Below are 16,727 nucleotides of genomic sequence, written 5' to 3' on the forward strand. Positions count from 1 at the left end.
ATAAACAAAATGCCAAAGTAAATCTACTTATTTAGCGGAGGAGATCTAAGAAGTCACAAAAGCGATTCATGTATATGTCACCAGTCAGAAAAGAAAAAGAATAAATTATATTTCTTAGTACTTTAAGTCTAAGAAAATTGTAAGCTAAGAGTAATATCTTCTTCGATATCTTTTTGACATTTTATTCAGCTAATCGATAATTATCTCAATCAATTTTAGAATGAAAGTAGGACAGGTGTATTTCGAGTAAGGCAAGGCGGTTAGTTAATTGTAACAGAAACCTAGAAAATATATAGCAATGTGCAATTGTTAATGAAGGTCAAAGTCACTATCGGACTGAAATAGCAGATTGGTCTTTAAAAGCATGCAAGAACGAGACATAACTATCATAAGCATGCTATTCTTTAGTCCCAAATCGTGCCATCTTGGACGGAACAAGAACGTAACGGACGGCAATAAAAACATACGGACAGATGGACAATACAAAGACGGACAGAAAAACCAGGAAGGAACATTCGTGGCTTTCTATTCGTCAGTCAAGCTTCCAATCATCACTACAGTTTTGGCCTGTTACACTTGATACTATTCAAAATTATGTATGTATGTATGTATTTGTGTATTTGTATTTATCCCCCCCCCCACCATCGCTTTACAATCAGCTGAGAACCATGAGAATGAAAATGTAGGCATGGCGTACCACATTACTGTGAGTGACCCCTAGTCCTTGTTAGAACATCACACTAAGATAGTAACTTAGCGGTTCGGCAAAAGAAACCGATAACATAAATACTAAGCATAAGTCCTGGGGTCGGTTTTCAGAAAGTCGATTATTTTTTGGGTTGGTCTATACTCTATTTAGTTTTATTCATATAAATTTACGATATCACTGATATAATTTGAGATGAAGTGAATTAAGGACAGTGTGCAGCATTCCGAACAAAAAAGAAAGAAAATGAGAGAAGAAAAGCGAAATGAAGGTGCCGTAATTAAATTTCTCATCAGACCCGACCGTCCAGACGAAACTGGTATTACTGTAGAAGGTAATACGTAATAAAAACGCAGTTTAAATATTATAGACTTTAATAATGTATAGTAATTATTAAAATTTCCTTAAAATTTAAATTGATCATCAGTAAACTTGTATTGTGTGTTGATATTGAGTAATAGCATAATATTGTTAATATAGTAATATTGTGTGCTACTGGATAAGACAGTGTGTCGATATTCAGAAAGTTGATTATTTTTTAGATTGGTCTATACTCTATTAGGTTTTATTCTTATAAGTTTACGATATCACTGATATAATTTGAGATAAAGCCAATTAAGGACAGCGGTGCAGCATTTAGAAAAAAAAAAAGAAAATGAGAGAAGAAAGTCTAAATGTAGGTGCCATAATTAAATTTCTCATCAGACCCGACTGTCCAGACGAAACTGGTATTACTGTAGAAGGTCATGTAGACGATGTTGTTAATGAAGTGTAACTTGAAAAGAAGATAGATGAAGTTGATGATGCTGATCTGCCACAAACTACTGAAGAACAAAACTCTAATATTAATTTGAAAGGCATTGGGATGTAACCAGATAAGTTTAATCACGGTGACGGTATTCGGGAAGTCCTTGTACACAACAAGGATCGAAAACTGTGCAAAATGTTTAATGTGAATTCAAAAAAAGTTGTACGTCCGAGACAAATAACAAAATTGAAAGGGGAGATAGAAGACTGTCGAGAAACTGGTTTTTCCGAACTTTACAAAACGGGAAAAATCTTGAGAACTTGGATGATGTCTCCATCGAAAGAAGCTGCGTTTTGTTTTTGTTGTCAGCTATTTTCAAGTGAAAACTCAAGGTTTTGCTCAGTTGGTGGTTTCAAATCTTAGTGGATGTTAAATTTTAAGATACAAGAACATGAGTCTAGCCCTGCGCATGAGAATGCGTTCACTCAGTGGAAAGCAAGAAATTCGCCTTTCCAAAGGCAAGGTAATAGACAAAGAACAACAAACTCTTGTTGAAAATGAAAACAAAGAAATGGAAGCAAATCCTGACCAGATTCTTGGACATAATTATGTTTCTTGCTAAGCAAAACCTAGCTTTACAAGGCCATAGAGAAGACATTCGAGTTGAGAAGGCAAATGAAAATAAAGGAAATTTTCTGGATCTTGTTCAACTGATTGGAAAATTCGGCCCAGTGCTACGTGAACATTTAGTGAAAGTAAAAATTGATAGGTTTACAACTTCCTATCTCTCACCAAAACTTCAGAATGAATTTGTGAACATCCTGAGAGATTAAGTGAGAAAGAAAGTTATCGATGAAGTGAAACAGAGTAAATACTATTGCATTATTTTTGATAGTACTCCAGATATTTCTCATATTGACCAAATTTCTCAGGTGCTACGTTATGCTAGAATAACTGAAAAGTCAAAGTAGAAGAATCCTTTCTTCGTTTTATTGAGATGAAAGGCAAAAATGCTGAGCAAATTACATCAATGACTCTGAAACAATTAGAAATGGATGATATTAACATTCAAGACTGTTGTAGACAAGCATTTGATAACGCGGCAGTAATGGTAGGTCATCGATCCGATGTTCAAGCGCGCATCACAGATGTTAATCCAAAGATTGTATCTGTGCCAGGCACCAATGACTCTCTGAATTTAGCAGCTGTGCATGCAGCTTCAGTGGGTGCAGATTCAGTTACAGTTTTTGGCATATTGGACCGTTTATTTTCATTCTTCTTGGCCTCAACTCATCGATGCGGTATCTTAATTGAGATAACTGGTGCAACTATCAAACAAGCTGGGTAAACGAGATTGAGTAGTCGAGCAGATACAGTAAAAGTTGTACATACAAAATTCACGGAAATCATCGCTGCGCTAGAACGGTTGATGGAAGGTGCAGAAAACGCAACTACGAGATCTGATACAGGTTTAATTCTTCAGGCGATGCTGTCATTTTCTTTCTTGTCATTTCTTGGCCTTTGGAGAGATATACTTCCTGAAATTAATGACACTCAGCAGTACCTCCAAACGAGTTGCAACAATGTGCTATTAATCTGTCAGCCTTGAAAACTTCTCTACTTGTAAGCAGAGACAAAACAGAAGATGACGCGTTGGCCTATTCAACCGAAATTTGCTCTGATATGGGAATCAGCACAGAGCGCCGATTTCGCAAAAAGAAAAGAATGAGCTACGAAGAAAGTATCGATGCCGCTCTCAGCTACGACGTTGAGCTACACCGTCCAATTTGTTAAATGAAGAGTGTAATTGTGATGTAGATGCTTTTGATGAGAATATAAAGAGAGAAAACCTTCTGGTTGAAAGGACAAGACCGCAAAATTATTTGGCGCTGCTGACGCTGAAGACATTTGCAAGTTCTTCAGAAATATAATCTTATTAATTCATTGCCATATATTGAAATACTTTTAAGAGTCTTCCTAACACATGACATTATTGTTGCTAGCTGCGAACGGTCCTTTTCTAAACTAAAGCTCAAGAACCACCACCGGTCAACAATAAGTCAAACAAGGTCGACTGATTTGGCAATACTATCCATAGAACGCAAACTTGCGGATAAAATTAATTTTTATGAAATCATGCAAGATTTCGCGAAGAAGGAACGTAAAATCAATTTGTAAATCGTTTATTTTTGTAATTCACTCATCTTCTTTTCTTTAACATATTTTTCCTATTATTTTATTTTATTATTTGTGTGTGTGTGTGTGTGTGTGTGTGTGTGTGTGTGTGTGTGTGTGTGTGTGTGTGTGTGTGTGTGTGTGTGTGTAAACAAACATAACAAAAGTAAATTTGAGGGAAATAAATGGTTGCGACAGTTTGTCTTCTTATTTCGCATACATATATACCTGTATTATTCCGTTTTGGGCGTTTTGAAGTGTTATTAGAACTTTTAAAGGACAGCCTAATAAACATCCGCCCGGGCGGCACTTGTTAGATACTCCACTGCATTATATTAAATATACGATCCATAATATTTACGAAGGACAGATTCCAAGACAGGTGAATGTCATTTAATGGATAACATGTACATTCGTCCAACCTTTGATGTTTTTTCACCACAGAATCTCGCTTTCCAAGTTCACTTTATCTTTAGATATTGTAACAACAAACATGCACACTTTTAACACGATACATACTTAGAACAAAATTATAGAGTAAATCGGTGGTTCTCAACCGTTTTTGTTGTTGTTTTTTAAATTTTTATCTATCTTTTACTGTTGTAATCCATGTTTAAAAATTAGTTTTATAGAAACGTCTTTCAAAATTTCTATATCATTTTTTTTACGCATTCGCTTGTGTAGGTTTGCATTAGAACTCTCTGAGAGATGTTCCGGGGGCCGAAACATGTTGAATTATGTAAAACGTTAGAGAAAGAAATCTTGCTATTTCTAGCAATAAATACACCAAAAGCAAATTTTTTTGAAGGACCATAAAAATACTGCAGTGGATCCTAAGTTTATTATTTTGCTTGCATGGAGCTTCAAAAATCTTATATAGATCCCACCCCTGGGATCATACAGATTCCAACCACTGGCGTAAAGACATCAACGATTTTGCTGCACTTTTAATATATGATGCACCGCCGTTATAGTTGCACTATATTTTCTTTGCCCTTTGAAGTTTTGTTTAAAGTTATCTGAATACTTCTATAAATATTTCTTTTAGCAAATTTCTATATCCAGAACTTTTGAAGAAAAATTGGTCACTTCGATGTTGTATGCTAACAGAATATCATTTAGCGAAAAAAAAACTGAGTCATTGTAATTCTTTGTGGGATTTGAGGTGAATTTAGAACATTGATGTTCAAGCGAGGAGTATACTCTATCATCTTGGGCTACAAGAGCAAATGGCTTCTACAAGTGCAGCGGGTTTTTACAAATGCAAATGGTATCAACAACGAGTACAGCTGGGGTTTTTTTACTACAAGTGCAGCTGGTTTTTATTAGAAGTGCAACTAGTTTTATTTACAAGTACAGCTTGTAGAACAAGTACAGCTGGTTTCAACATCACAATAGTTTAAAAACTAGTTCATAGCTAACTAAGTACAATGTGTTTGAAATCAAAAGCATAACCAGCAATCAAAAGTACCACATCGAGAACAAAAAATACTACATTCATATGGTAGCATTGCATGTGTAGTAACGCCGTGCGCATGCGTAGTCTCACGCATGCGTGGAATTCAACAAGCAAGCTTTCCCGCTTCATTCTGTCTCTTTTTTGCTGGCCAGCGATTGAGCATGGACGTTTTTAGCTGTCTCTCTCCATCTTTCGACAGCTCGCTTACATCTACATACCAACGTCACAACAACCAAGCTCACACACACAGAAGCTGTAACAACAAACAAGAGCTAAAGATGTATATATTTACCACCTGAATAAATGTTGTTTAAGTTGATAGTCTGGAGTTCAGCGTTCCGTTATATTCTTAATTTTATAGAGGAAAGTGGTGTACATCTAATGATGTATAACCAACTTTCCTATAAAGTGATGACCCCGACGAAGAAACAAACGCAGCATGGATTCTGGACTACCAACCTATAACTGGTGAACCCCGACTAAAGAACAAATGCGGCCATGGAGACTGAACTACTAACCAGCATCATCGTCATGACCAACATGATTCTACGATTACTACGCCACCAACATCTCCAACCATAGTCAACACGACTTATTGTGTACTCAAGAACTTGGTATAAAACTCTCACGTGTACTGACTTTCTATCTGCTGTGATATCTTACATACATATAGACGGCCTGTCTTTTATTATGTTCTTATATGTCGCATTCACACTCTCACATACACATACATCTTTTATGCCACGCTAAATATCTCTTGTTATTCATTTCATACGGTCATCTTTTATCGTCTCGTTACTGGCTATTTATGTTATCGTAGTATAACATAATTATTTGTATATCATATTTGATATATTATTTTGTGTTCGACCGTGTGACACGTTTAAATAAAAGGAGTCCTCTGTCTTTCCATTCGTCACCATTTCTCCTTTTTGAGTTCGCACGGTCGTTTTTTCATCTTGGGTTAAGAAAATTTTTCTTCGAGGTTTTCGCTAATGGTCGTACAGAGATTTGTCTGTCGACCGTCTGTAAAAGCGCACCTCTTCAAACACTCATCACCAAACAGCCTTTTCGCCACCAGCTTCGTTCAACCAAGATTACCACCGTGACGACAACAATTACTACTACCAACTACAAGCATTCCCCCCGACGTCGCCAAGTTTCAACAGGACATCATTACAACTGTCAACATAATTACCACCACACATACAGAACACAGCTATAGCAGTTCCTGCGCCGACGTCTTCACCATCAATGTACTGTCTACCACAATGTCGTGCGCCAACAACCCCACCACCAGGGACACACCAGATCAACACACTCGGTTTTATCTTCACTGTGGAGTGGAATTTATCCACTCACGCACAACAGTAAGAGCTAGCCGAATAGAATATTCCGTACCAGGTAAACGGTCACAACTAGCATCTGATGCTCAACTATAGCTCTGCTCACCGACCACGACTTCCTGAGTACGGACATTCTATCTCCTTGTGGGACTCTTGTACGAACTGGATTTTTTCTCTACAGACACTTTTACTATGTTCTGTGTTTTTTCTCACACATACTTGTGCACTCACACACTTTCTTTCATTTGTACATTGAATGCATGTTTTCACGAGTGCACATTCACTTCTTTCATTTTTCTTTGTGTGTGTTTTGTGCTACATCTTGTGGGTGGTTTTTCAGTGGCCATCTTGCCTTAGGCGTTCCAACACATTTCATATTATCGTGCGTTTCCGCACTGGCAAGGGAGCCCTGTAGTAACGCCGTGCGCATGCGTAGTCTCACGCATGCGTGGAATTCAACAAGCAAGCTTTCCCGCTTCATTCTGTCTCTTTCTTGCTGGCCAGCGATTGAGCATGGACGTGTTTAGCTGTCTCTCTCCATCTTTCGAACTTACGCTCGACAGCTCGCTTACATCTACATACCAACGTCACAACAACCAAGCTCACACACACAGAAGCTGTAACAACAAACAAGAGCTAAAGATGTATATATTTACCACCTGAATAAATGTTGTTTAAGTTGATAGTATGGAGTTCAGCGTTCCGTTATAATTCTTAATTTTATGTAGGAAAGTCAGGTATACATCTAAAGATGTATAACCCACTTTCCACTAAACATGTTTTACACACTGTGTGATGTGAGTTAACATGATTGTCACATGATCAGTGGTATTTAACATGAAGTAAAACCTTAACTTTCAGTATCATAGCTTCAAATGCTATATCCAGCTTCATGTTTATGTGAAAGAACTTTTTCATTGTATTCAATAACAGAAATTCAAATTTAGAAACAAACTAATATAAGAAGCTGACATTCTTATCACCAGTAACATCCACAATTTCAAATACTAAGTGTCATTAAGACCAGAGAAAGGTACATCTCAGTAATTTATGCTAAACGCCTTACTTTGAAATAGAATTTTGCAAACCACTACGGTAAGAAATAACTAAATTATGTTAATTAACAGAAGCACAGTCCTCCAGACGATTTTTTGCTAGTCGCTAAATAAATTTTACACATTTATTTCCTAATTGGTGCAATTTTTCTGATATGTTACGACTAATTTCCTTTTGTATCTTTTAACCGTACGATAGAACTCATTCATTCAATAATTAAATTCAGAATAATAGCAAGCACTCAAAGACAGTGTTAAAATTTATGACGACCACCAGCCAAGTAAAAGCGTTCAGATTATCGTATATTTGTATAAAGATCAGAAGATTTCGTAACTTGGCATGAAAGCGAACTGGATTTCACATTTTGTATGTATTGGAGAAAATCATATTGAAAAAACTTACTGCAGGTTCGAACACGTGTGATTTTATAACTTACCATTTGTTCTACATTACTTTTCCGTTAATATGTCTGCGTGTTTGTGTTTTACGTCCGTCTTTACGTTCTGAGTTCAAATGCCGCCACCGAGGTCGATTTTGCCTAATAAATTTCAAGTCTTGTACTTATAGCAGAAAGGATTTTTAATAACTTAAATTCTTCGTTTGTCCATCGTTGTCGACAATGACCAAGGATATCACATGGGAGAAGACAGGGTACGCTGTGACCGATCAGTCCGATTTGTGCTCGGAAGGCTCTGCCGCAGGTCGGGGACTGAAGGCAAGGAGTTGTTTCTGGACTTAGGCAGTTCGCATTTTCTTTGTGCCCATTGCGTGTTCGTAGGAGATGGCACCTCTGCTGGTGCAGTTTCGCCAGGCAGGGCGGTCTTGCGCTTGTATTTCCAAGGTGTCGGGGTTGATCTCAAAGGTCAACATAAATACAAAATGCTTAGCGGCATTTCTTCCAGCGTCAAACATTCTGAGTTCAAATACTGCCAAGATCAACATCGCCATTCATCCTTTAGAGTCGATAAAATAAGTATCGGTTGATCATTAGGGACGATGTCATCGGCTTTCCCTTCCCCTAAAAATTGCTGGCATTGTGCCAAAATTAGAAAGAATTATTAAGGTGGCGAGCTGGTAGCACGTCGAACAGAATGCTCAGCGGCATTTCTTCCGGCTTTATGCTCTTAGTTTAGATTTCGCTGAGGTCGACTTTGTCTTTCCATACTTTCGGGGCCGATGAAATAAGCGCCAATTGAGCACTGGGAGTTCACTAGCTCCCTTCCCCAAAATTACATGCCTTGTGCCTATAGTAGAAAGGATTCCCGTCGAAGACGACGTTTGAGTCTTCAACTTTTGCCGAACGATCTGCACAAATGATTTGCTTATAGTGATCAAATGTATGTCCTGTAACATTAGTTCACTCCCTCCATCAAATCGACGCTGCCTGAACAAGTGCACAGTGTACCATGTGTCAGGTGTCGAAGCGATCGTAGAGCAACGTGAGATGAGGTGTTTTACTCAAGAACACAACGCACCATCCGGTTTAGGAATTGAAACCACGATCGGGAGTGCAACAGTCTAACCACTAGATATGGCGTCCTCCACAATTACAAATGTACAAAGAAATGATTTTTTTTTTTGTCTCGTTCATCTTATGAACTCTGATAACGTGAACAGTGGAAACTTCAGCAAAAGAACTGACTAGCGAAAATATATAAGTTTTCATGTAAATAATCCATATTAAGTATTGTCATAGTCTGTTACAATGGTTATTTCTTTGATACGCAAAACAACAGAATGGTAACGACTAGAACGACTTTATTCATAGATCTGCTTGACCTATAAGTGTACCTTTATATAGCCTGTTGACATAATAGAAACAACAGTCAAATCTCGCTTACGACCAACGTAATCCGAAATACACTGTAGAATTCCTTTCATCACAAGTGAGCTCGATAACGACTAGCCCGAGACTAAACTGCGACATCAACTAAAGAACATTGGGTAGAGATGGACTATATGTAATCTGAACCTTTCCCCCCCCCCCTTATTTATTAATTTTTTTTACGGAATCCCACGTTTTAGGCTATGGAGATTCCGATTCTGAAAAAAAAAAAATTTGAAAAATTTCAATTCCCCCCCCCCCCACCAAGCAGGCTATTTACATGCTAGAAATAACAGCCAAATCTCACAAAACTAGTGTTAGGGTCAGGGTTAGGGTCAGGGTTACGGTCAGGGTTAGGGTTTGAGTTAGGGTTAGGTTTACCCTGTGGATTTATATAAAAACCGGGGGGGGGGTCGAAATTTTGAAATTGAGATTTTTGAAAAATTTTTTCCAGAATCGGATTCTCCATGGTCTGAAACATAGGATTCCGTAAAAAAAACAAAATTTAAAAGTGGGGGTATACCCAGATTACATATACTCCATCTCCACCGAACATTGAATCGCAGTTAAGTGCCATAAAATATCTCCTGGGGCGTTTTAATATTAGTGACCTCCGCTGTCAGCAAAGTTCTTTTTCCTTGTCATTCTTGCAGTCAGATACACAACGAATCAATGATTGACCTGCTGAACACCTGTTGATCAATGACACTGTTGTTCACCCGTTGCCATATAGATTAAACATAAAAGCATTCTTTACAAAGGTTCGACATCGCTTTTAATTCGGAGAGGAAAAGAAACGGGACTTTGTTATAATTAAGCTTTGACTTTCTTTCTTCAAACGAATTTAAAGAGAAAGAAAGCGAAACCGGATTCTGTTCACCGGCAACTTGCTACTACACTACAACGCACAACTGTAGTGGAACTAATGGAAAGTAGGACATAACAAAACAACCAAAAAACGAGATCGTTTTCGTGAGACCTATGTCAACCCTAACAGAGCAGAACTGTAACCAAAGGCATTTCTTACTATATCTAATGTATCCTTCCCACTTACAAGATGGTAGAGTGTAGTTTAAGACGGATTTAGCTGCGATTTCCAGCAGGATGTAGTGATCATATTATTACTTTTATCTCGTGACAAATAAAATTCGTGGAAATCATGACAATTACAAATGCTAAACATTTTACAGCAGGCAAATAGTTTATAAATACACGCAGATACACATGTTCATCAGTTAAATGTGTTTAAACTGACTTAGTGTGGAGTTTGTATACACAATCGTTGAAAATTAACTACTGTCAATATCAATGAAGGGAGGGTCTCCTACCAATAATAATCCCACAAATACACACGCTCACACAGGAATACAGAACAATGTTTAGAGATCCATTATAACGTCAAGTTGAAGATACATAATTTTTTTTAATATGGTCTTTATAAAAGACGAAAATATTACCGTTTCGCACCACATGGGACTGATTCGCTTTTCAATTGACTCCTGACGATTTCGATTTTTTTAATGTCCACTCGCTTGAAATCGCCCACGGAGCCTATGTGGGTGCTTAGCTGCTAGAAATAGCAACCAAATCTCATTCAACTAAATGCATTGATATTTGTCCCTGCATCCCAACTTTTTGGACATTTACAAAAAAGATAGAAAACAAATAACTGGAATAAGAAAGTTCGAAGTAAATAATAAAATGATTTCAATTAAATATATTTTTCATGTTTTTTTTTAATGTTTATGAGTATTTACACACACACACATTATATATATATATATATATATATATAAACGATGCCAAAAGTGTACGGTATTCTTTCACGAAAGAATACCAAGTGTACTGCGTGTGTGTGTGCGTATGTCAACAGTAGCAAAAGGACACCAAAAGTATATGCGGTTAGTGTTGACACGGAAACGAAAATCATTAACCGTATGTTCTGTATAGGTAAGGAACAACCAAACTTTCATTTACTTACCAATTCCGAAGCCAAGAAAGGCTCGGCCAATCATCAACAATGTTATTCCATTAGCTAATCCTAAAAGGAGGGCTCCACTTGTAAAGGCCACACTGGCAATAATTGTAGTCCATCGGCGACCAACTTTGTCGTTGAGATAGCCACCAAACAGGGAAAACAGACAGGCACATGCTATAGTTACGCTCACAAAAATTTCCTGTTCTAGAACTGATAAATTGAACTCTCTTTTCAAAAGTAATAAAGCACCTGAAACAACACCCGTGTCGTAACCAAAAAGAAACCCACCGATAGCCGAAAAAAGTGTCAAAACTAGCACAAACTTTTTACTATTCTTTTTTGGTGTATCCCTGTCGTTCAAGCGGTGTTCATTGGTGACGTCTGACGATGGATCTACTGGAGGATCCATCTGTGGTTGTTCATGAGAGAATACGCGTAGAGAATTCAATAATAAACACCTAAATTAAACGACGATAAGTTGTAGATTACCATTTAGATAAGAACTAAGTCACACGCACCCTACAGGACAAGTAAACTCAAAGGTCACGTGATCATAGTAACTAATTTTGTTTACGTCAACTAGAGTACAAAAAAAAGGGTGAGTGCATGTATATATTCGAGTAGATAGATATATAGATAGATACACATGATAGATATATATGCACATATCTCATTGTGTGTCTATTATATATATATACATATATATATATATATATATATATATATATATATATATATATAATATATACTATATGTATGTTTGTTTTGTTTTTTACTTGTTTCAGTCAATGCATTGTGGCCATGCTGGAGCAGAGCCTTGAAAAGTTTAGTTGACCAAATCAACCCAAGTACTTACATATTTTTTTGTAAACCTGGTACTCATTCTATCGGTCTGTTTTGGCGAACCGCTAAGTTATGGAGGCGTAACAAACTAACACCGATTGTCAAGCGATGGCGGGAGGACACACACATACATACATTCATACATACATACATACATACATACGTACATACATACATACATACATACATACATACGTACATACATACATACATACATACATACATACATACATACATATGAATATGAATCCAGGTACAAAAAATAAATAAACAGGAAAAAAAGTCACAGGGGTTTTTGTTCTAGTGGGGTTTTGTCCGGATCCCATAAATTAATTGTGACTTTTTCCTGTGACTTTATTTCCTAGCCAAAATTGTGGCTTTATTACCGGTCACCGTATGTGTGTATATATGTGTGTGTGTGTGACCCAGTGGTTTGGCAGCTGACTCGCGGTCGTAGGATCGCGGTTTCGATTCCCAGACCGGGCGTTGTGAGTGTTTATTGAGCGAAAACACCTTAAGTTCCACGAGGCTCCGGCAGGGGGTGGTGGTGAACCCTGCTGTACTCTTTCACCACAATTTTCTCTCACTCTTTCTTCCTGTTTCTGTACCTGTATTTCAAACTCTGTGTCACGCTGAATCTCCCCGAGAACTACGTTAAGGGTACACGTGTCTGTGGAGTGCTCAGCCACTTGCACGTTAATTTCACGAGCAGGCTGTTCCGTTGATCAGATCAACTGGAACCCTCGTTGTCGTAACCGACGGAGTGCCAACATAACATATATATATATATATATATATATATATATATATATATATAGGCATAACTACAGGGTTTAGTTATGCCTATATATATCGTTAGTAGAAGTACATAAATCCGGAGGAGAAGCACACTCTAAGATGTGGAGCAGTTAGTATTATGAAGGGGGCCGGTTTATGCGGTTACCCTGGGTTTCTCGCTCGTAAGATACGGTGTATCTTCAAAGCCCAAACACTGCTGGCTCTTCAAAATATGAAAGGAGAGGTCTTAGGCCAGCAAGTGATTGGGGTCTGACAATACGCAGTATTGGCTAAACCCCTTACGAGTGAAAGACCCAGGGTAACCCCATAAACCAGCCCCCTTCATAATGTGTGTGTGTATGGTTATAATTTTCTCTCGAAACACATAGACGGCGTAGAAGAAAGAGCTCAAGTCGAACCTGAGGCGTTAGGTAAGTATAATGGATACAATAGAAAAAGTTCAAATCAGGCAAACTACGTTAACACCTGCATATACGGGTTTAAGAATTGTCCAAGCTGAAACATATTTTGATATATTAGAAATATAAAAATATATGAATACTAAAAATATACATGGGCATATAAATATATTAATATATAAACATAGTAATAATGTAATATAGATAAAAATGATAATGGAACATAGATAAAAAAAACGTTTTTTTTTTTTAAATTAAAATGTTGTATAGAGAAAATAATAAGCATTAAAAAGAGTTTGGGGTTACATGTTAGAAGAAAATAAAGTATTTCAACGATCATTTCTGGGGTTCGTTCGTCCAAATAACAAATGAATCTTAAAATTTATTTTCAGAGAATGTCTCCTTCCTCAGGGAAAGAAAGAACTGAACGCATATTTAGCGTAAACATCATTTTTCCCTGATGAAGGAGACATTCTCTGAAAATAAATTTTAAGATTCATTTGTTATTTGAACGAATGAACCCCAGAAACGACCGTTGAAATACTCTTTTACTCGTTTCAGTCATTTGACTGCGGCCATGCTGGAGCACCGCCTTTATAGTCAAGCAAATCGCCCCCAGGACTTATTCTTTGTAAGCCTAATACTTATTCTATCGATCTCTTTTGCCGAACCGCTAAGTTACGGGGACATAAACACACCAGCATCGGTTGTCAAGCAATGCTGGGGGGGGGGACAAACAGAAACACACACACATATATATACATATACGACAGGCTTCTTCCAGTTTCCGTCTACCAAATCCACTCACAAGGCTCTGGTCGGCCCGAGGCTATAGTAGAAGACACTTGCCCAAGATGCCACGCAGTGGGACTGAACCCGGGACCATGTGATTGGTAATCAAGCTACTTACCACCACTCCTGCACCTCTTTATTTTCTTCTAACATGTAACCCAAAACTCTTTTCAATGCCTGTGATTTCCTCTATACCATATTTTAATTTAAAGAAAAAACGTTTTTTTATCTATATTCCATTATTACTATGTTTATATATCAATATATCTATATGTCCATGTATATTTTTAGTATTCATATATTTTTATATTTCTAATATATCAATGTATGCTTCAGCTTGAACAACTCTTATTTTTATCCTAATTAAACCCGTATATATATATGTGTGTGTGTGTTAACCGTAGTTTGCCTGATTTGAACTTTTCTAGTGTATCCATTATACTTATATATATATATATAATCACATAGCCACTCCTGTGCCTAAATATAGTACATACACACACACGTATATGCATAAATGTATGAACGTATAATCACTCACTAGTGGATGAATAATATTCATAAGGTTAATATTTATTTTTTTCTCGAAAAATTAAACGCGGTTAAGTTCATTAAAGAGAACCACCACTATCACCACCAAAGTTTTTGTGAGTTTTTTACCTTTTTTTTTTTTTTTTCGAAATTCCAACTGAAAAAATATGGAGAAAACGATTACGAAAAATTCTGCTTTTTTTTCTATTTTATCAAATTTCAATTTAAATACCTTCTCACTCCTCCCGGCTTTCAGGATATGGCGATTCCGTGTCCTTTTACTAATATTCCGGTTGTTTTCAAACTTGAACGTTCATTTCTGTATGTGTGGATGCTTGTCTAACAAGCAGACACAATGAGGGAGGCCGCAGTATAGTCGCTCGACATGCTAGAAATAACATCTCTGAAAAAACAATTTTTTTCCAAAATTTCAATTTTTAAAAAATCAGCCTGTTCTCAGCTGTCGGATTAACATTAGTCTCCACACAAACATGAATGTCCCCCATTTTCTCCCAAATTTGTTTTTTTTTTTTATTTATTATTATTACTATTTATTTATTTTTGCCAAAGTCCCCGTTTTCGGATGCGGAGGTTCCGGAAAATTGCCAAAAATCGGCATTAAATTTTTCCCCCACTTCCCCCTCCAAATTCTTCAATTTTGACTTTTTCTCCAACTCTAACCCTAACCCTAAAACCATAACCCTAACTGTAACTACAGAAATGTTTTGAAATTTTTGTCTGAATTATAATGTCCGTATTTTTCCGCATATTTAGAAAAAAAAATTCTTAAAAAAAATTTTCCAAAAATTTTTGTAAATTTTTTCAGAATCTGCGTATTTTTCCGCATATTTTGAAAAAAAATTCTGAAAATGTAAAAAATAAAATGAAGGAAATGGGGTGGGGTGGTAATTTAAAAATGCCGATTTTTGCCAATTTTTTTGCAGATTCGTATTCCTCATAGCCGAAAAGGTGGTGTTTGCATCGAGAAAAAAAAATTTTTTTTAAGGGTGGTTTGGTGGGAGGCAAAGTCTTGCCTGAATATCTGTTGGACCAGCAGACGAAATTAGGGAGGAAATACCAGCGAAACATCTGGAAAAATTTTTTTATTTCCAAATTTAACTTTTTTTAATCACCCCCTCCCCCAGCTTTTGGAATAAGGACACCACCCCACAAAAAGAAATGCATCTGCACAGTTGTTTCTTCTCCCCTTCCCCAACCAGCATACACTGGAATATTAGGTAAATTGTTTGCTCCATCACACCTCTTTATTAATGAGAAAGCGAAATCGAGTTTTCAATACGCGTAATTCTGATTTCTTTACCCTACTGTTCGACAAGCTTTAAATGCTTCAAATCGTCTAAAAATCAGCACGAACATTCCATTTAATCCTTCAAACCAAAACCGTAATTTAACCAGAACTTGTAGAATAAAGATTCATAATTTTTCTTAATAATGCGTCTTCACAGATTTTATAGACTTGCTGTTGATTCCTGTTTCCAACTTTAAAGAAATCTCTGCCATTGCCGCTTTTCTAAGACCTCAGTCATAACTATATTCATGTCCAGGATACATCATAGCAGCACTTTTCAACTGAGGAAAATGGACCTCCGGGATGTTGTGAGGTTTGGAAAGGTGGCGAAATCGTCATGTTAGCTTTCTTCTTTGGCAGAGTTTCGGATCAGGACGCCCACATAAGTTGAATTTCCTCCGTTTTGACGGGGATTTTTATTCATTCTTTTTTTTTCACCGCGGCCCGGCAAATGACAGTGGACATCTTTGACTAAAAAAAAAAAATTTTGAAAATATATTATTTTTGGTAAAAAAAAATTGTAAATATTTTAAGACATAAAGGTATGTGATTTAAAGGACATTTGGCTGTTGTTTCTGACACATCCCACAGCCACTTTCTTTGTTTCTTTGTCACTCTCACATGTGTTAATGTTTTTCAATATTTGTGAAATGATGATGCGGAAGTAACACACACGTAATCCATTGTTGGGATATAAGCAACAATAAAAATTTGTAATTTAAGTTTTATACCCCGCCCCGAACCAAACGAGGACATGAGTGTA

General features: G+C 36.9%; 1 protein-coding gene across 1 annotated transcript in view; it reads right to left on the reverse strand.

Annotated features, from left to right (window-relative positions):
* Window positions 1-11,862, reverse strand: part of LOC106871022 (proton myo-inositol cotransporter) — a 39,817-nt gene extending 27,955 nt beyond the window's left edge. Inside the window, exon 1 of the mRNA XM_089357574.1 lies at window positions 11,297-11,862. Within this exon, the coding sequence (XP_089213700.1) occupies window positions 11,297-11,702 (406 nt within the window). The 5' untranslated portion in view covers window positions 11,703-11,862. The remainder of the gene's footprint in view (window positions 1-11,296) is intronic.
* Between the last annotated feature and the right edge of the window lie 4,865 nt (window positions 11,863-16,727).

Source organism: Octopus bimaculoides, chromosome 9 (assembly GCF_046866305.1).
Source record: "Octopus bimaculoides isolate indiv1 chromosome 9, ASM4686630v1, whole genome shotgun sequence".
Lineage (NCBI taxonomy): Eukaryota > Metazoa > Mollusca > Cephalopoda > Octopoda > Octopodidae > Octopus > Octopus bimaculoides.